Below are 22,659 nucleotides of genomic sequence, written 5' to 3' on the forward strand. Positions count from 1 at the left end.
ATAAAACTCTAGAAAGCTTTTTATCCTTCAAGTTAACCGAAAAAGTTTTCTTTGATTTCTTTGTTACTCGTAACAATATAGAAATGAAAATTTTGTACGGTATTTAACATACATTAAACTAACATACATTAAACAACTAACACCGATATAAATAAAAGAAAAGTTTATAATCATTTACACCACCCAAAAAAGGTAAAATAAGAAGGGGAAAAAGTCATAAATACACTCCTCATTGTCACCAAATATAACCCTAAAATCTTATTTAAGCCTCATAAAAATCCCCAACTCGTGTAACAAATGCAATCTTAAGGTTAAGACTAAATATAAAGACCATACAAAGCACCATAACTTGGCAAAAACAAAGGTTGTCACTTACCTTCAACTTAAAATAACAATAAAAATCCCATAATTTTGTTACTCTCACAATTGGATTTAAGTTGCACACCAATTACAAGTAGTAAAACTAAAAACAAATATACACAATCCATGAAACCAATTTACAACCACTCCCCAAAACTCCAAAAAAAAAAAAATTAAAAAGCTCCAAACCCATAAAAATATCAAGCAAATCGAAACAAACTTGCAAATCCACATCTTTCATTCTGTATTTACCCACAAGTAAACACATTGTTTTTCTTCTTTTTTTTTTTTTTTTAAAACTATTGCTATGTGACTCTTATCAACACATAAGAAATAAGAATTCATTTAGACTCCTCTTTCTTGGAGACTTCTAGTTGCCTAGGCAAGAGGTTAAGAAAGCTTCCTTGTGTTTGTTGAGAAGAAGTCGAATCCGTTTCTTCTTCTGTAAAAAAAAAAATAATAAACTATTAAATTATTTCCCATTTGTTTATTATTATTATAGCATGCTACTTTCTATACTTCGAAAAATATAACCATCATAGTAATGTTTTCTAACTGGTAGATTTTTCAAATTACAATGTCTAAATATTTCCATTTAAGATGTTCTTTTTAATTGCGACGTTTAATTTTTGCGAGAATTTTCAAGTTAAAAAAATACCTATTTTAGCCATTGCCACCTCACGAATTTTTTGATGGTATAAAAGTTGGTGAACAAGGTTCCGCTATTTTGCAATAAATGAGGGCAATTTTGGAAATTTGGATTTAAGATGCAAACTTCCAGGAATGCGAGTAAAAACCCTAACCCTAACCCTAAAATCCCATCTGTTACTTCATTTGACAATGAAAGATAGATTACTCTATTTTGTCATGAAGTTAAAGGGTATTTTAGATATTTTACTATAAACATTTTCAGAAACATGAAGAGAGAGAGAGAGAGAGAGAGAGAGAGAGAGAGATTACTAAAAAGCGACTTGACTGTTGGCCTCTTAGGTTTTGTACTCTTCTTCTTCAACTCAGCTGAAAATAAATTTTATAAAAAGTTTATAATTAATTAAACACAATGTTAATGCATCTTATTTCTTATCACAGTCTGACAAAAGTGATTTGCTTTCTAGGTCTATTTTTCGACAAGAAGGGCATTTACGTCTTTTTGGGTGGGTCAAAAAAAGAAAAGAATAAATGGTGTGAAAGTATGTATATATACCGATTCCTGGAACTTCATGTTCATTTACAATTTCAAAGTTCTTATAGGTGTACCCCATGAAGTTCACATCCTTTGAAGATAGCATCTGCATCTCAACAAAAAAAAAATAATAATAAAATAAAATTAAAAAAAAATTACAACATAAAAGATCAACAGCTAGAAGATGACAAATATCTCAATTACAATTTGTTAACTAATTAGACAAGTATGGTTTATAAATACAATTATTATTCATAAAAGAAAATCCGTCGGAAAATTTTATTTATAATAATTATTAATCGTGCATGGCAGCTTGAATAAAACTAAAACACCCGTCGGAAAATTTTATATATAATTAAAATTCATAGAAGAAAATTTTGTTGGAATATTTTATAAATAATAATTATTACTCAATAGACATTTATGGTATAGCTTGAATAAATCTAATGTTCCCTATTCAAGAAAAGAACACCTGTCGGAAATATTTATAAATAAATAAAATCCGTCGGAAAATTTTATATATAATAATTATGAGACATGTATAGTATTATTAGCTTTAGTAAATCTAAAGTTTCTTACTTGAGAAAAATAGTTGGGATATTTATTTTGTCATAGTTTATTATTTTTAAAAGAAATTAGGAAGGACAATTTTTTTTTGAAAACAATATGTAGCAATGTGTTTATGTTCTAGTTTTGCCAAAATATTTTATAGATCTTATTCCCTACAATCTTATATATATATATATATATATATATATATATATATATATATATATATATATATATATATATATAATTCAAATACCTTTAAGAGAAAATTTGATTATAGAATTTAGTTGACATAACTAGATACATGATAAATCTTAATGTGTACAAAAATGATAAATCTTTTTATTATATTTAAAAAATATATGTATTTTTATATAAACCAAGAGTTTTACTAACCTTTCTCCAAGGACCTGATTTTGTTGAAGAAGGAATTTGGTTGTCACCCTGAAGTTATATCACATCAAGAAAAACATAAAAACTGTAAGAATATAAAAGAAAAAAAAAATTATAAATTTGATATAAGGGTAACCAAATAAATAATTCACCTCCTCAAACTTCTCAAAATTTTGGGTATCCAGCTCATCATTTACTTCTGGAATAAATGCAGCTTCAATTTGATACAACTTCTCCCAATCTATACCCTTGAACCATTGATGTGCCTATGAATAGCAAAACAACAGGTTAAGATGATGAGAATGAGGAGAAGGGTATTTACGTCTTTTTCACATCCATCAGTCTAGGACATTACCTTAATTTCATGAGCACCTTTGGTTCCAAGCCTTTTTTCAACATTGCATAAAAGTTTACAGATGAGATCTTTTGCCTCTGGTGACAATTTTGCTTCTTCGGGAAATTTCAAATGAGTTCTCCAATTCACTATCTGTATTTTAAATAATTCAATTTATAAACATTAATTGAGGAATGAAAATTTATATATAAAAAATAGATGAAATTAATCAATAATTACCTTTCTACAGGTGGACATTGGTTCATCTGAATAGAAGGGTGGGTATCCAACAAGCATTTCATACATGATAGCCCCAAGAGACCACCTATAAAGCAAGAAATAAAGATATTCAAGATCCAATTTATTTCTTTATAATTTATATATCAATAAACAAAATCCTTTTTTTTGTAAAGAAAGAAAAAGATACAAACCAATCGCATTCCATTCCATATCCTTTCTTCAGTAAAACTTCAGGAGCAATATAATCAGGTGTTCCAACAGTTGAATAAGCCTACATCATTAAAAACATCAAAGATTCATGTAACTATAATGTATTATTTTAGCTTATATCATATATGTTATTTTAAATACTAGAATTAATGAACTTTCAGTTAAGAAAAGCAACAGATTAAACATAATAAAAGCTCGTTAAAACCAAAAACAAGTTATGTTAAAAAATAATACCTTTTAGTTATTTCCAGAAAGTCAAGATTTTAATTTAGTTAAACCGATGAAAACTTCAGTAAAAAAAAAGATTTGTATCATGAAGTTACATAAATAAAAATGCGTTATATCGCAATTTTTCATTCCATTCCATGATGGAAAGAAAATAAAACTTAAACACCCCTTTTCTTTCGATTGAAATTTTCCAAAATGGAATCCATTTCATTAAACAAAACAAACATATATATATTTTTTTGTAATTCAGATATAGAAATAACTTACAAGCATCCTTCTATTCCTCTGCCAATGCTGCAATTGCTCTTGTTGAGTGCGTTTAGGCATTGCAGGGCGCCCATCACTTTGAAGGGCCCCACTTAAATTATTTGCAGAAGAAAAATCTTTTTCTTGAAGATTACTGCAATCTAATGGTTTACATAATCCAAAATCTGATAGTTTCATGTGTCCAGATTTATCAAGGAGCAAGTTATCAGGCTTAATATCCCTGAAACATTTAAAAAAAAAAGATTATTCTTAATTCTTCTCATGAAAACTATCACTTGTATGAAATATTGAAACGAAGTAAAAGGAAAGTTATGTAATGTAAATATGTAACAAACCTATGAATATAATTATGTTTGTGAATGGATTCGATTGCAAGAACAGTTTCACCAACATAAAATCGAGCTTCATCTTCAGTTAATGTGTCTTTTCGCATGAGTAATGTCATCATATCTCCACCAGGTAGATATTCCATTATGAGGTACAGAAATTCTTCATCTTGAAATGAACAATAAAGCTTAACAATGCAATTGCTATCAACTTCTGCAAGTAGGTTCCTTTCTGCTTTCACATGTTCAACCTAAAGAAAACTCAAAGAAAAGGTAATTGTAAGCATTTTTGGAAACAAGAAACGGTTTGATGATTTACAGAAATGCCCTTCCACCTGTCCTCTACGAAGCATTTCGGACTTCTTAAGTTTTTTCATTGCATACACATTTCCAGTTGTCTTCTCCCTGCATATTCTAACCTGTAAAGAAGAGAGAGAGAGAGAGAGAGAGAGAGAGAGAGAGAGACCAATTACCAATTACAAATTACAAATATACCCTTCAGATTATAGACCAAGTTTTCAAAGTTTGTGAGTGGCAATTCGGTAATATACCTCTCCGAATGCACCCTTGCCGATCATTGTCAATGGCTCAAAATCATCAGCACCCATTTTATGCCTCTGAAGGCGCATATATTCTGTTTCCTTCTTCTCCAGATGTTTAAGGAGATTGTTTTGTTCTTCTTCAGAGACCTCTGAATCAGCCAATTTCTTCTCAAGTACATTACGCCTACATCAAAAATGGATTTTTGTCACATTTTAAAGTGTTGTAGATATAAGAAAATGTATAGAGTTCAGTTCATACCTTTCCCTCCTTTCATTAAGATTCTTCATTTGCTCCTTGTAGTGTTTTTCTATATACTGTTTAGCAGCTTCAACCTTCTGTTTTGTAGCATTTGAAGGTGCTTCTTCATTTGTTACTCTAAGACCTTCTTTTCCATAGCTTCTAACTTCCTTTTTCTGTGAAGATTTAGGTTTCTCTTTTGGTTTTAATTTTCTACACCAACGCTTTGCAAAATCCATTTTGTGATGATTGATTAACGCTTTCTTCTGATCAGGACTAAGTTACAATGAAAAGTATATCAAGGCCGCGATTATCTTTTCACCTTTTTCCAAGAACATTGAACCAAGTTACCGATCAACAAATTCTATCAATGCATAATCTGCTAAGACAAAAGCCACCATTAGAATTCAACAAAAAGATGGAGAAAAAACGAGATAAAAAGGCATAACGATTAAAGAGAAACTAACGATAGCTACTAATTTTGGTGAATCGAATAATATCGAACCCACTCCCTTCGGGCATAAAACCCCCAAAATTAAAAGAAATTTGATGATATCCCTTTAATCCAATCCGGAGCTAGTCTCGGAACTTTCTTCCACCCCCTAAAGTTACAAAACGGTACGCTTTTTGTAATTCTTAGATCAAACAAAAAGAACAATCAAATGTACCACTGAATCGGTGCTATATCAACAAAATTCAACCCATTAAGTAAACATCAAGAGTAGAGAAAGTGAAGTTCGGATGCTGAAAACCCTAAATTCTAGTAATCTGGATAACTATTGAGAGAGTACCTAATTAAAAAACCCTAGAAGGAGAGAGCAGAATCGTAAAGGAATGGAAGTGACGCGGAGTGAGAACACTAGACTTTTTTGCATCGCCAGATTTTAGAGAGAGAAAACCAGCACAAATCTTGTCTTCTGGTTTTGAGCAGTTGAAAATCCGAAGAAATCTTTTTGAAACCAGTTCATTTGTTGGTGATTGTCTCGCGCGAACTTTCACGATGTTCTTCAATATATCGTTCCCATAATTCACGAGATATTGGCTTTTACTTAATTTAGACACATTTATTTATGGAACCTACAATTGGATTTTCTTTTCTATCGGCACATATAAAAAATAATTATTAATAAAAAAACATTAATGGCGAAAATGGTGTGTGGTTGGGATTGTTTTTTTGAGCTCTAAAAATAGTTTTAAGTGAAAGTATTTATCGACGTATCAATTGTGTATCTGTGCAAAGTGATGGACGATAAATAGTTTGTTTCAGTTGTAACGACGTAATTTTTCAAAACATTTTTTTTTTTTCATTTTAAAAATGTAACTTCATTCAAGACAAAACCATAAAAATCCAATGTAACATTATCGTTATACAAACATATCAATTCCCAAGATCAAAACATATCCAAATCCGTCTGTGTGTGTACGAGTCAAGCCGGCGTCTTCCCGCGATCATCACTGGTACCTAAAACACATTACACATAAACACTGTAAGCATAAAGCTTAGTGAGTTCCCCAAAATACCACATACCACACATACGCCTTTCCAGGCCCTACTCTATGGGATCTTCCGATCCGGGTGTCTCAGGGGACTTCCGTCCCGGGTTCCGGTAGACCTTCCGGTCCTTCCTGTATCGCCCTTCCGGTCTAGGGATGGCAAAAAAACCCGAACCCGACGGGGAAACCCGAAACCCGATTATTTCGGGTCGGGTAACGGGTCGCTATCGAGTTTTTTATTGGGTTCGGGGCAGGGAGTGGGTTATCCTCGCCCCGACCCGACCCGCCCCAATTATATATATATATATATATATATATATATATATATATATATATATATATATATATATTAATTGCACGCATTCAAAGATAAAATACTTATTATGGACAATCTTTTTAGTTATTACCAATCCGGTGTGAATGGTTTTTTTATGTTTTGACGTATTACACTAAACTAAAATCAAATAATTTTTAATATAACGTTGAGTTGATTTTATTAAAGTGATTTCGTTATGAATTATTGTAAACCCGATAAGATACCCGAAACCCGATGGGAAAACCCGAACCCAACGGGGCGCCCCGATAAGATACCCGAAAGATATCGGGGCGGGTTTGGGAAACCATGACCCGCCCCGAACCCGCCCCATTGCCATTCCTATTCCGGTCCGTACCCTCTTGACCTTCCGGTCCTTACCATACATATCATACATAGCACATACATATCATATAACAACATATAACACATATATCATATCATACAAGACCTTCCGATCACACATAAGTTCCCTTCCAGGTACAGTATAATGAGAAGACTCACCTCGATATCTCGGATAGTGTCTCGCTCGCGTATACATTGATCTAGCATCGGCCTAAAACATAACAATCATCTTAATTAATAACAGTTCTTCCGGCTAGACTAGACTCTCACATGTTCTCTAGGAAGGCTAAAAGACCATTTTACCCTTCAATCAATCCACTAATCCAAATGTTGACCAAACCCTAAAAGTCAACAAAGTCAACGGTCAAACTTTGAGCAGACTCATCGAGTGCACTTAGGCGACTCGGCGAGTCTACACGTGTCCACTATCTCTCTAGTCTCACTTGGCACGTCGAGTCTTTCCCCTTGCTCGACGAGTTACATCTGGCATGAATCGCGGGGCCACCCCGACTCAACTCGCCGAGTCTCAAGATCAACTCGGCGAGTTCCGCCTTGAACTCCAATCCTCTATCCCCCTTTTGACTCACCGAGTCATTCCCCCAACTCAGTAAGTTACTCATTGAGTGATTTACGGGAAACCCTAACCCTACTCGTCGAGTCTGCCCTCGGACTTGACGAGTTCATGCCATGCACAACTCAAATGACCTCCTGAGGTCAGATCTATTCCTCTAATCCATAGATCTGACCTTCCCAAGTATGATAATTACGTAAAGCTCGGATCTTGACACTCATGTGACGTCTAGGTGGTTTTACTTGGTGATTTAGCCCCAAAAACAACATCCTAAGTTCATTACCTCCATAGCTCAACATAAATCAAGTTGGAATAAGCTCTTTAGACCACTATGGGTCCAGATCTGAAGTCTCAATATGAAGAGGGGCCATATTCTCACAAAGCATTCCAATAAAGGACATAAAAACTCTACATTTATGGATTCCTTCAACAAAACAGACAAGGGTTTGATACAATAACTCAAAGATGAAGTCCTTTGCTCGAAATCCCTAGATGCACAACCTCCTTGGTCTCCTCTAAGCTGGAATCACCTCCTTCTTGCAAGAACCAACCACAAAGATCAAGAAATGGCTCCTTTCCTTTCACAAACGCTCTAGCTCTTTTAGGGTTTCTCTCTGGGGTTTGGTAGCCACAAATGACGGCCATAAGGGCCTTTAAATAGGTCCTAAACCCGAGAAATTAGGGTTTCATTAAACAGTGTGGACTCGCCGAGTCCGGTCATGAACCCGGATAAGAATTCGCGACCCTACTCGCCGAGTCTAAGCACCAACTCGCCGAGTCCCTCCACAAACTCCAAAATAAATGAATAAAATAATATACCTGGGAATCCGGATGTTACATCAGCAATTAGTTTCATTGAGAAACATGTTGGGCGTGTTCAGCACAGAGCATTTGGGAGCTTCTAACGTTTGAATAGAATTTAGTTTAAACAAAACGTTGTAAAGTCAAAAGCTACTTCACGTAGATTTTAACAAAACGTTGTCAGCTACCCGGTATCTACTAGTTTTGTCGAACACGATCATCATATGTCTAGGAACACAAGGCATATTCATTTTGTTATGGTTTGGTTTTGCGACAACAAATAGATGGAATATAATACAATGACGCTAGAGTTTTCATTAACATAAAGTTACTTAGGAGGTTGTAAACACTTGATTATGTCAGTGTCCGGAGTTGGGGGGGGGGGGGGGGTGGATTTAACCATTTGACATGTTCCATTTTTAGATAATGTTTTTTATATTTTACTCATTTAAACCTTTATAAGTAAAATATTATTAAATTTGTTCCATTTAGTCTTTTGAACCGCTATAAGTAAAATACAACTGAATTTGTTTCATATCCATAAACTTTGGTTTTATATTTTCTAAACTTACTGGAATAATGAAATAAAAGTTTTCATACTTGTTTATTCAACTGTTAGTTTTACTTCTACCAATCGTGTGTGATAAATATTAGTTTGCTCAGTGTTTTCGGAAAATAACCATTTTGTCTTGAATTGGTAAATGATAATTTTCACATCTCTTTAACCGTTCCATTAAACTACAAAAATTCATAATGAAGTTGAAGTTTGTTGTTCGGTTGTTTGGGTCTAAATTTTAAAACACATTTTTAACAACATTTTGGACAATTGCAATATTGTTCTTTCAAATGAATAAACTGATGTTTGAAGCTACAAAAATCAAACACAACAATTCTTTTTTTGAATCGTACAATACATACAGGTTATGCATAAAAACTTGAAGGAAATAAGGTTGAAAACATAATTTTTGGTTTAAAGAACCATTATGTAGCCATGGTTGGAAATATGTCTAGTGTAGAAAACCTTTTAACACCACACACTTCGACTTTATTCGCGGCATGAGCGCCCAACCCACACCTCCTACGCTCATTACTTACCTTCAATATTCATTGTCACCATTATATTCATATTTTTCGCCTCTTCTTCCTCTTTATACTTTTCACCAATAGCCAATCGGTCCTTCACTGCACACTTGATTTGCACTTTGTTGTAATCCATATATCAAAGGTAAAGAAAAAGGGGGAGACTGCAAAAAAGAATGCAACATGAAGTTATCATAGCTAATGTAAGAGAGAGTAAAAAATGAAAATATGATGCTAGAATTATAAAGATTCCTACTAACAATGTCGATTTTGGAGAATAAAACGAAAAATTGTGTATCAAATAAAGCACATTTATATCCCTCCTAGTTAGCATTAACGCTTTAATCAGAACAAAAAAAAATGAAATTAGCTAAAATTTTAACATAAGCAATTCTTCGATTTCCCAGCGAGGTACTAAACCGACTTCAAAGCATCATAATGTCTTGATGCCAATAATGTGTGTCAAGGAACCATTTAAAGGCCTTTGAACCCACAAAGTCAGAAAAAAAATCATCCTCTTGTAAAACCAAACAACCATATCAAGTGATAATCACACACTCATAAGTAAAAAATTAGAGATTTAATTCATGTAAATGACATTATGAATGAGTGAGAGCTTTAAATCATGTAAATGATGATGGGTTTTATATGTTACAAAATTATGCAGAAAAATAACACTTAAAAATTAAGGGTACATGTAACCTGTTAAGAATATATGTACTCACAATAAAGGTAACATACTATGAACCATAATGTAACATCCCAAAATTTAGAGTCAAAAATTTCATTTTTAGTTAAGTGGTTTATAAAAATAGTAGTCTGAAAACATCAGCAGTGTCATCCAAATCATAATCAAACCTAAGTGTCAAAAACCACAACATGTCATAGGAAAATAATATCAGAGTACAATCCCCCAAGAATCTCATGATGCGGAAAAATCATAGTCTGATGCGTTGCGATCATGTTGACTCCTTTCCTTTTGAAGAAGAAGTACCTGAAACCAAAACCGAAAATCGTAAGCATGAAGCTTAGTGAGTTCCCTCATCATACCACATAATCACATACTATCAGGCATATCTGGGTGCCCGACCTACCCTGTCAGGCATATCTAGGTGCTTGACCTACCCTGTTAAGCATATATGGGTGCTCAACCTACTCTATCAGGCATATATGGGTGCCCGACCTACCATCTGGTGTATTCCAACCGATTACGGGGTCTATTTCACCCCTACAACTACCACATCATAACATAGCATAAACATACTATCAGGCATATATGGGTGCCCGACCTACCCTTCGGTGTATCCAAACCGGTTACGGGGTCTATTTCACCCCTACCACTACCACATAATAACACAACATACAAGCACATAAATCTCAACAGATAGTGGCATACTAGACAATTATCACAAAGACAATTATCTCTACTATAAACAACTACTAGTGGACCGACATTGGTGCCTTCGACCCGCTTATACAAGGAAGGTAACTCACCTCGGACTGGAAACTAGCTGAAAATCCTCGACTACGAATATTAACCCAACTCAAGCTCCTAAACATAAAAGATTTCCTTTAAGTACCCTTTCATACTTATAACCCCTTACAGTTCAACTTTGGTCAAAGTCAAAGTCAAAGTCAAAGCTCCTAGTTGACTCGACTCGACGAGTTTTCCCTTCAACTCGTCGAGTTCTCAAGAATCATAAAATCATGGAATCGCGATCCAACTCGCCGAGTTCCTCCTTGACTTACAAAATCGTGATATCTCGGGTCGACTCGTCGAGTTTCTCCTACAACTCGTCAAGTCCCTCTTTTTCCAACAAAGTCGGGACACTTCCAGGAAAACTCGTTGAATTCTCTTATGAACACATCGAGTTCTTCAATCTGTCAACCTTCTTAATGCGTTAAGCCCTATTCTTCAAATCCACGACCTATCTTCTAGATCCAAGTTGGAAATACGTCTTAGAAGGGTAAAGTTTCCAACTTTACCCATTAAGGACCTCTCCTAACGCATGAAACTCAAACCCTAACCCTAAAGAGCTTAGATCCAACTCCAAAAACCATCAAAACATCAAGATAGACCATGAGGTCATAGATCTGGACTCAAGGGACAATTTGGTCATGTAAAGCTCCCATCTTTACTCGCATGCATGACCTAATAGGGCTTAAAAGACCAAAATGATGGTTTAAGTGTTGCATGGGACTTCCATAGCCATAAAGTTGGCACCTTTATGCCATGAAGTGTCACACCCCCAAACGAGAACGGCAGAAACATCTAGGGCGGAGGACGTCATGTACAGTATCATAACAAATGAATAGTAAAGAAAGTACACACGACCATCATATACATAATTGAAAAGTTTACATGATTGTAGTATTACATGTTTGCAAAAGTCAAGTACAATATGATGTCCAAAAGATTAAACTAACGCTTGACCCTAAGTCTTAAAAAGCAGTTGCTAACCTGGTTTAGCGATTTCCTGAGAATACAAGTTATTTCAAAGAAAAAGTGTCAACATTTAAGTTGGTGAGTTCATAATCTGTTATTTGTGTAGATGAAAGTCATTTGAAAAGTCCGCGTTTGTTTCCAGAAAATCCGATATTTTCTTAAGAATGATGTTGTAAATCGTTATTGTACAAAATGAATGTATTTGAACCAGAAAAATCCTATATTTTCCTAAAAGTGAGGCGTGGTCTTAAAGAACCAAGACCATAAATGTAAGTAAATATGCCATACTTAAAGTGGGAATGTATAGTTTTATTATTAAAATAATAAAATCACTAATGATGTGTTTAAATATGATCCTGAATGTGACAATAATATCCTACTATGATTACTTAATAGAAACTGGTTATATAGAAGTAATCATAAACATACTATTCCATGGAGGTGTTCGAGAAGTGTATTACTACGTGTATGATTCATTGTTTTTGCGTGTGAGTCTCTCATAACCATACTAGACGGTAGTACTAATGTTGACATTTGTCACCCCTTGGATTGTAGCTAACAGTCAGGGTGCGGAGTCATCAGCCCCGTTGTAAGGTCCTAAAACGGATCTTACCAATGATCAGTAGCAAACACAATCACACAAAACAAGAATAGAAACGAAAAGAGAATAAACCAAGCTTGCACACGTTTTTAGCTATAAGCGTCTGGTACAACTCGCTAGAAAACCATGAACAATAAGGCATCAACAACCAAAAGAAGTCTGACTAACCCTCTATTTATAGGGACTACGACCGAGAAGAGTTTACAGCCGTAAGGTGTTTACGGCCGTAAACTCATTACAACCGTAAACTAACACTGACACCTACTAACAGACTCCATCTACACCAAACTACTATTACATTGCAAAGCCTAGACCAAACCACTAATTTGGGCCCTTTCAATCTCCCACTTGGTTTGGTGCTAGCTTGAAGTTAACCTTTATTGACTACCATAACATCAGGTTGCCCTATCGCTCTATTCCACATACGCTTGTTAAGATTCTCAGCAACCATAGTTGTGTACACCTTCGCAGCATCCTCAAAAATATCCTTCGCAACCAAAATCTAAACGTTGCTTAAGTGATGAATGTCCCACTTTCTAAATTGTAGCAAATCCCTTCGGTCATGGAGTCAGATGCATCCATTCTTGAGCTTAATGACAGCACCAGAAGTAATCTCATCAAACACCCAACACTCCATAGAACCAAGAGATCCGTCTTGATAGCTCTGAAGCACCAGAAACTGTTTGACCTGTTTAGTTGTTGGCCACATCACAACTTGCAAAGGTTTGTTAGTTTTGGGATCGACAATATGAGGATGCTCAAATATCACGGACTCAACAATTTTCATTGTAGGAAACCCTCTTTTAACTTGATCTTCAAGGAAGTGCTTGAACTGGGTTACCTGTGGATTGTTTGTAAGATTTGAAAAAGGAGCTCGTGACAATTCTGTCAGATCAACCCTAGTCCATGAACTGAAATCATGACTATCTCTGTAAAGTTCAGAGTTGCCACTGTTCCTCAGCACGATCCACATCTTGAGAGGATCATGAAATCCCCAAGAAACAATTCCTGACCTATCACTGAAAGTATCTCTGAATCGAACGACTTCAAGATCAGTCATTGTAACTGTGGGTTCATCCCAATAAGCATTTTGATTAGGGTTCCTTTTAAACAATAGTTGCCCTTTCTTAGCTGCTTCCTCCTGAGCATCACGAATGGTTGCTGAAACATGGGGGGCTTGAGAAGGCTCATCTTCAACACGATTAACAGCTCCTGATGTTTGACCAGTAGGCAAAGTAACTGGAAAGGCTTGAACATGAAGATTGATCTTGTACTCTTCAGCAGACGTCTGGTATTTATCAACAAGGTCTTCCTTAAGCTTCTTCTTCAGTTCAAAGTAGCTTGAAGTCAAGAGATTGAAATGATCTTGAAGATCAGAAATATGCTTTAACTTTATACTGTTGTCCTTAGTAACATCAGCTACTTGCATACCAAGCTTTGAATTATCGGATTGAAGCTCAGACACTTGAACATTAAGCTTTGAATTTTTAGCTTGAAGATCGGACACACGAATGTCAAGCTCAATGTTTTTTGGATTAACACTGACATCTCCTTCTGTAGCCCAGAAATACTTAGGTTGTCTCCTCCAGAACCACCACCCTCTAAAGAAATACCTTTACCGCGAGGGGAAGGCATCAAAAATTGCTCTACATCCAAATACAGGGCTAATCGCTCAGAAGCATCATCACGATCAGATTGAGGAGGAGTAAACCCTGGTGGAATAGAGGGGCCACCAACATCAAAAGCAGTATCTGGACCCGTAGCAAACATTTTGGTTGTGGTAAGACTGGAAGTATTAGTAGGTGGCACTGGGAGGCTGCTAACAAGACTTGCAGTTAGCTCACTTTGCCTCAGATCCTTTCTTCTTCTTTTCAACGGGGGTTGTTTAGACTGTGTTGTTGCAGAATCACTCACAAATAGCTCCGAAGTAGGAGGAATAGAAACAGGAGGGGAAAATCCCATAACCGTCTCCATTGAAGTGGAAATATTTGCCATTTGGTTTGAAGTAAGGGTTGCGGTTTCAAAAACTTCATTAGACTTTTGTGTCTCCGTTGTTGGAAGAACAACTTCATCGACATTGTTGAAGATTGTGTCAAGATTCTCATTCGACACCAAATTAGCACTGTTGGCTAAAGAAGCTGGAATATCATCATGATCAAAACTAGTAAGATCAAGATCACTAAAAGAATCATGTTTATCTCCCTCAACATTCGCTTCAAACTCCATATTCACTCCTGTAACATCACCTTGAGCACGATTAGACATTAAGCCATGTTCTTCTGCTACATGAGCGTCGGGAGTAGGAGTATCTTCTTTTTCAGTACTTTCATCATCAGATACATCAATAACAACGTTGTTTGGTGTTGAATTCTCAGAAGATGCAGGCTCAGAAGAAGCCTGGTCAGATGAACCAAAAGATTATGTGGGTTTATTCAGTTTAGTGAACTTTTCAAGCGGAGATTTTCCTTGAAAAATAATCTTTCCTTTTCGATTCTGTTTGATGAGTCCTACTATATGGGGACCCAAAGATTTCATATCCAAAGTTTCACCTTCTTTTCTCACATCTGGAAACTGAGTGTTGATAAACAACTGAATAAATCTAGGATACAATAAGAAAGTATCCCGAGTTGAAGCTCGAATATTCACAACAAACTCATCCAATATGAATCTTGAAAAGTTGAACTTCACTCCTGCGGCAAGAGAAACAATTGCATTAGTATTCCTTTAAGAAATCTCATCTGCTCTCGATCTTCTCCCTGAAATGTAGCTAACGAACACATGTGCTAAAAATCTCCAATACGGATGTAAAAGCTTCTTTAATGTTGGAGGTGAAGTGCCTTCGTAACTCATTCTTCTTAAAATCCTCAGAGCATCTTCAATCCCAATCTCCGTAGGGAAATTAGGTTGATCGTCTATTAGCAACGTATCTCTGATAAAGCTTTCATTGATCACAATTTCACGTCCTTGAACTATAGCTCTAACAGTAAAATGACCGGCATCATTCATATCCGCGTTAGCAGTCGCCCAGAATTCTCTAATTAAATTCTGGTAAACCACAGGATTTACTGTAATAGCAGATGCCAAACAGCACTCCCGAAGTTTGTGAATCATCGACCGAAGATCTGAGTGAACAACTGGAGGATCCGCCAAGACAATAGCAAGATTATGCATATCCGCAAATTTGAGATTCGCCATTACCCTGCAATTAACCATACCAAGTAAGACAGGAAAAATTAAACGAACAACAAAAGTTTTAATTTAATTTAGACCCTAAAAATAACAATAAAAAAATTATTTTTTATTTTTATTATTAAAAAAATAGGTCAAAAATAAAAGAAAACTTTCATTTAAATTAAATCTAAACTTGCAGTCAACGATAATTTGCGGTCAACCACAGTTTGCGGTCCAAGAACTCAGAGTTTGCGGCCGATGAACAAGCTTTACGACCAACACATACAATTGCGTTTAATAAGGATTTATAGTCGCAAGCCATGGCCAGTAACGTGCGAGCATTCGGAGTTTGCGGCCGCAAGTATCTTGCGACTGTAAGCATGGGCCGCAAGCTCCGTCGATTCCTTTTTCTCGATTTTTGCTTCGACAACCTTGTTAATCACACAACAAAATATATATTCATGATCCAGAACTCATTACCTTCGAGACTATCGATTAGATTTGCAAAATATGATAGGAAATTTTTTGACTTGAGAGAGAGTGAATAGGGTGTTTGCGGCCGGAATCTTGAGAGTGAAGGAGATTTCGGCGGTAAACTCCTTTTAACCCCCTTTTTACATTTACCTGATAACCACACAGTATAAGACAGGGTCCAACTCAATTAAAAACTTAAATAATTTCTTTTGAGGATTTTTACTAAAGATAAAAATAAAATTAAAAATAAAAATAAAAATAAAACTTAACTATGCAAAATAAAATAAAATTAAATTCTTTAACGGTTAATAAAAATTAAAAAAATAAAAATAAAAATAAATTAAAATAATCTAGCCTCAACTAAAATATAATCCAAAATTTTAATTACTGAAAATAAAATTTGTGTCACTGGGATCAAAGTTGTTGGACAACCTTACTCCACTTATCGGTACCATTATCTTCACATCTTCGTCTGATCGATCGCTAGTATTGTGGTCCACTTAAACACGAAAAATTTATGACAATTTTGGACAATTTACCATTGACATGATACATATAAATATAAATAATTGTAATTCCTCATTATCATGATTGACCCTAATTCTTAAATAAAATTGCCTTATGACCATTCAACTGACTACGACCAGGGATATTGTTGTCCACCTAAATTGAGTAGCGAGATCTACAGACAACCTGTATGTGTTCAATTTTAGTTGTACTAGAACGTGTTTCCCGCTTCCTGGCATGCCCCAGCCATCAAGGACTTCCAGAATACTCCTTACACCGGGTGATCAGACAAATATTAAGAGAGAAGATAGATTTAGAATGCATATGATGTACATCCAGGTCAGATCTCTTCCAATCACGCAAAGGATGAAACATATGACTAACTGAAGTTTCAGAGGGATTGAGAAGAGAATGGTGCATATACTGTGTACCAGGTCGGATTTTGAGTCACGCAAAGGAGACAGTATATGTCTAACAGATAAAAAGAATTACATAGAGAGAAGATGCAGAGAGATAGAGTTGCATATGTTATAGTCCATGTCGGATCTCTCGATCACGCAGAGGAGGCAACATATTGTTGGATTAGTGTCTAAGTCCATAACTATTTTGGTATGTACTTGACCCGATGGTGCATGGTCCTTTTGGGTTGTCTTCACCAAAGCAACGTGATAGGATGAATTATGGAGAGAAAGGATTAAATATGATTTATTAATGTATTATGAGAATAATATATTAAAGGAGAAATCATATTGTTTAATTAATATTAGTCAAGAATTAATTAGTAATTAGTTTTGTGACTAAAAGAGATTAATTAAACTTAAGGGACTGGAATTGTAATTATAAGATAATTGCAATTTGGGTCATGGATTGCCTTATATTAAGGAGTGGACGAATTCTATGGGGAAACCCATGAGAAATCGTCCAAGGCCTTAAGGAAAGGGGGTCCATGGGTTGCTTAGGGCTTAAGCATCCAAATTAGGATTTCCTTGTTAGATAACCCTAATAGCCTAACTATATATACATCCCTTATGACCCAAAAACGTGGTTAAGCATCCTTCAAGGGTTCACACGGTTTTAGGCATCCTCCATCCTCTCTCCTCTTCATCCTCTTAATCTTGGTGTTTGTGAACCATTAGAGGAGTGACATTTGTGACTCTAAGCTTTCTAAAGTCAATACAAGGAGGAATTGGGATTGTTATTGCTATATAACAATCAAGGTAATATCTTAAACCTAATTATATGCTAATATCGATTTCCATATGTTAGAATTAGGGTTTATCTTGGATAACTTGCATGTACAATAGAGAAACCTAGATCCAAGCATTAGGGTTTGTATGAGCACATAGGATGTTCATATGACAAAAACCCATCAGTGGTATCAGAGCCTAGATTGGTTTCTATTGTAATGATGCCTTGTATGTTGAAAAAATTCGATTTTTGTGGTTCTGCATGATGGACTCGGCGAGTCCATGGGGGTACTCGGCGAGTTCGAGCGTCAGATGGACCTATTTTCGGGATTTCTTGCTGTTTATCTATGAGATACTTCCCTTTATCATATTAGATCAATATAAATCCGATTTTATGATATATATATGAGTATATTCTTGATCTAATTGAAGATATTTATCAATTAATAAAATATTTGTTTCCTTATGTGATAATTGATTAATTATTTTGATTAAATTGGTAAATTGTTTTGCAAGAAATCATTAAATAAATCAAATATGGATAATTATGTGATTAAATGTTAATTTAGATTATTTGTTATTTGATCCTTGTTGTTATGAAAAGTTTCATATTTTCCCCTTTAAGTTTTATAGTTTAAATTTGAACCCAAAAGTTTTGTTGTTTTGAAATTTAAATGGTTGAAACCCTAATGTTTTGAAAAAGGTTTCAAAACTTGCCCTCAAGTTTTGGATTTTAAATTTTGATTAATAGTTTAATTTTGATGTATATTTAAATTCTAAACCCTTATGTTTTGAAATGTTTCAGAACTTGCCCTCAAGTTTTGGAATTTAAAAGTTGATTAAAAGGTTAATTACGAATGTTAAATTCTAAAACCCTAATAATGTTTTGAAAAGTTCAAATCACACCCTTGTGGTTTTATTAATTAATTAAGGTGTATAACTAAAAGAGGTTTAATAAATCCATAAAAGTTTAGGTTTACAATTTAATTGAATTAAAAGTATAATTGTTAAATTTGACCACCTAGTATTTTAAAAGTGTAAAATACACCCTATACTATATATAACATTAAAAGTCTAACATTATATATATGTATGAGTAAAAGTCAGTCTTACCGTTAGTAGGCCTCATTCACGAAGCTGGTCTATAAGGGGTGTTTAAGGAAATTGCCTATAAAATGGCGATTGAATGGGTATCCACTCTTACCCACCGCACTCTTGACTAGTGGAGGGTCGTTAGCCGAACGGGTAGGATAGGACAAAACTTTCCATTATAAGTATAATGAAGTACAAAAGTAACTAAATGTTTTACAAATTCCCAATCTTAGTTACTTAGGCAAAAGTGAATTGATGCAATTCCATTAAATTACACTTTGTGCCCTTGCGAAGACGTTAGTGGAGCGTGTGTGGTTTACCGGCACACTAAATGGTTCTAAGCAAAGGTAGTAAAGGGTGACTCAATGTTTGTCATAGTTCGGTGGAGCGTGTGTGGTTTACCGGCACATCGAATAGGTGACTGTAACATGTGAGGGCACCATGTAAGTTTGCATGGTTATTTACACCCGCTTTGTGATCCTTGGCATCCTAGTCACAAACAAGAGGGGCATATCGAGATTTAAACATGCCATTGAAATGTTCAATGAATCTCAAAGGATCTAGGAGTTTTCATAGATTTAAAACTTAAATTTCTTTTTCGTTTTTCATGGTGGAAGTTAGTGAATCGTCATTCACTTACCTTCAAATATTCTGCAACTAGATTACGGCATCCCTTTTCTAGGTTGTAGCGTATTGTGTTGGGTCCTAGCCTTAGTATCTCATTTGGGTGATTTACTAAGGACTCAATCGATCAACTAACTTGAATTCGTTTTCTCCCATTTTGTAGATGTCAAAGTTCGACAACTATGGTCTTCCCAAATCCCGTGGAACAAGCATTCCACATGAAGATGGTATTCCACGATTCGATCGAGGAATAAGATATCATGCTTCACTTCCTCCACCTCCTCCAATTGTTCTCCCTAACCCACAAGATCAAAGAATTGAAAGGTTCAACATCACTAAAGCCCTATTGGAAATGAAATATGAAGATGGTAAACCCGTGTGTGCCCACGTTCTAGGAATAAAATCCCACATTGATAGGTTGATAATGTTGGGTGTGTCATTCCCGAATAAGTTGGCTGTAAATTGGGTTTTGCAGTCACTTCCTGAATCATATAATGAGTTCAAAAGAAAGTATTATATGATAGATCATGACGACAACCTCATTGACCTAACTTACATGCTCATTGATGCTGAATCAGAAATGATTTGGCGACGCAATGGAGCGTATTTGTTGGGAAAGTCAACCGACCATGCTTCCGAGGACGTTCTAAGAGAAGCGACCTGCGTTTGCTGCCAAGAGAAAGGGCATTGGATAGAAGTCTGCCCCAAGAGCCTGAAAATTTCCAAAGATGGGAGAGTCAAAGAGTATGACCGCGCTTCAGGTAAAATCCACTATCTAAATTAAGTTCCTATTCGTTGATTCTTAATACATGATGTGATAAGATTGCATTTGAATGTTTTGTATGATCGGTGAAATGAAAGGCAACTTGATGAAAGAGCAAGATGAGTCTAATCACAAAGAAATGGATCTCGATCGCATGAACTTGAAGATTAGATTTTGAGCTTAGATAGTTATGATAGAGTTGTTAGAAATTTTCTTTTTGAAATACATAGTTTTCAATGTATTTTGCATTGTAAGGACAAATGTTTTCCGCTGCTTTTATAAATAAAATAAATTGTCGTTTGACTTATTTATTTATTTGTTTATTTCCTTGCAATGAAATCGTTATGAAAATTGATGTTTGCATATTTCTACAACAAATGGATATGATTCTTATTTATGGTGTTTATGGAAAAGTCGAGATTTTACCAAATAGGGAGAGTTTCTCATCGCCCAAGTTTCAATTGGACAGAAATTTGGAATCATGCAACTTGGTTGCACGAAGAATGAGAAATTTCATATTTGGAAATTAGACTAGTTCATTGACAAAGTGTTAAGTGAGGGACTAGGAGATCGAATACACAAAGTTGTGTGTTGGTCAAAGTCCACCATAAGAGTAACAAGATATTCATGATGGTTTACTAGAAGTTTAGTAAATATGATTATACTCATAAGATTAAGTGTAATTATGAATTGATTGAAAAAGTTTAAATCAATAGCAGCACGAATAAGAAGAATCAAGTAGGCAGAAAGATAAAAGTTTCTCCATTCTAAGAAGAAGGGAGAGTACATTTTATGCTTTATGATAGGTCTTAATGATTAAGAACCATATCTCAATTGATTCTCTAAGTGAGTCTTAGTAAAATTGTATGTTTAAGAAGAAGAATCAAGAATTGAAGAAATGGTTAAATCAAAAGGTCAATCATACTTCGTTCCAATAACAAGTCTTAAAGTTAAGATTGTGACAATGAGTGAAATGTATTAAAAAGGTTTATAACATTCATCAAATGTGGAAAGTTGTGATGTCTTGGATAAGACAAAGGCCAACTAGGAGCAATTTATGAGGTGTTTTGATAAAAGCTACACTAACTCTTGAATATTTGTTTTGTCAAGAAATGGTTATTGACAAGAGAATCTTATATGTCAAGGAGTCAGTGGGAGTCTTAATGGTTTTGAAAGGTTTCAAGAACAAATCAAATAAACCTTATCGATGATCACTAGCACATGAGTTGAGGTTTACAACCTATCGTGTTGACATTATTTTGTTTCTGTGCTGTTTCTAATTGAGTTAATTATGCATGTGAGTTCTATGAGTTCTCATTTTGAACGCATAAAAGGCAAGGCACCTTGATCAATGAATGGTACATTGATAGGAAAAGGTGAGCTGCTTAACTACTTGGAAGACGTGGTGGGCAGCTGTGCTACCATAAGGTAAGAAATCAAGATCGAATTTGTCGTAAACTTTGGTTTTGACAAATTCACATGGATAGGAACAAATACACCGTTTAAATCTAAGTGTCATAATATTTCCTCCCTCATGAAAATGATTGTGAGGAAATGCTTTCACTAAAAAAGATTTTAAGAAGATAGTGATTATAAAATTACATTCTCGAATTCGATTATGGTTACGGTATCCCTTTCCATGATTTGAATTGTGAGGTTTGGCAATTAGTCTTAATTGTTTAGACACACATATAAGCTATCTAAGGCAAAGGTGTATAAGGTTAAGAGGCCTTGATAAAAGATTATCAAAGCATTAAGTATTAGAAACATGGACTTAAGAAATTCAATAGGTATTGTTTTTCTAAAAGTTAAGCTATTTCTGAATACATGTCAAAGCTAGTGGGAGCATAAGTGTTATGTTTTATAATAATCATCATGATAGTGGGAGCATAAATTTTATGATTGTATGATTACTAAGGCACGTATTGCAAGTTGGCAATTTTAGTTATAGAAAACAAGAGTTATACCTTGCAAAGTGGTAAGGGTTGTAGAGTTGTTTTGCTATAATTAAGGGAGAAAATATTATGCTTCGTTTCAAATCTAAAGGCTTAGGTTGAGAAATGTTAATACATTTAGTCAAAGGTGCATAGTGTGTTCTTAAAATTTCGATTATGATTACGGCATTCCTCTTCACAATTCGAATTTTGAGAACATAGCAAATAAAATATTATGCATTGTGTCCCATACACTTCGTCTATAGTGTCAATTGCAAATGCTTTAATGTTTGACCATTCTAAAATTTTCAAAATGTCTAGCGCATTTAGAGGAAAAAGGGACTAGAATCGGTTTTGACTAAAATAATTAAACAACTATCAAAGGA

At 34.9% G+C, this 22,659-nt stretch overlaps 1 protein-coding gene across 2 annotated transcripts; it reads right to left on the bottom strand.

The window, feature by feature from the left end:
- Positions 1-349: 349 nt before the first annotated feature.
- Positions 350-5,885, bottom strand: LOC145093836 (uncharacterized). Of its 2 annotated transcripts, XM_079032091.1 has the most exons (15): positions 5,662-5,885; positions 5,338-5,472; positions 4,892-5,249; positions 4,642-4,816; positions 4,426-4,509; positions 4,100-4,341; positions 3,765-3,984; positions 3,251-3,330; positions 3,060-3,144; positions 2,841-2,972; positions 2,638-2,751; positions 2,489-2,536; positions 1,565-1,649; positions 1,321-1,377; positions 350-802 (listed from the first exon to the last, which is right to left on the bottom strand). In XM_079032091.1, the coding sequence occupies exons 3-15, from the start codon at positions 5,107-5,109 to the stop codon at positions 702-704; spliced, it is 1,641 nt and encodes a 546-aa protein (XP_078888217.1). In that variant the 5' UTR covers positions 5,110-5,249; positions 5,338-5,472; positions 5,662-5,885; the 3' UTR covers positions 350-701. The 2 variants fall into 2 exon arrangements, with proteins under 2 accessions (XP_078888217.1, XP_078888216.1); XM_079032090.1 differs by lacking the exon at positions 5,338-5,472.
- Positions 5,886-22,659: the final 16,774 nt, after the last annotated feature.

The sequence above is a fragment of the Lactuca serriola genome, chromosome 3 (assembly GCF_051521515.1).
Source record: "Lactuca serriola cultivar US96UC23 chromosome 3, Lser_US96UC23_V15, whole genome shotgun sequence".
NCBI lineage: Eukaryota > Viridiplantae > Streptophyta > Magnoliopsida > Asterales > Asteraceae > Lactuca > Lactuca serriola.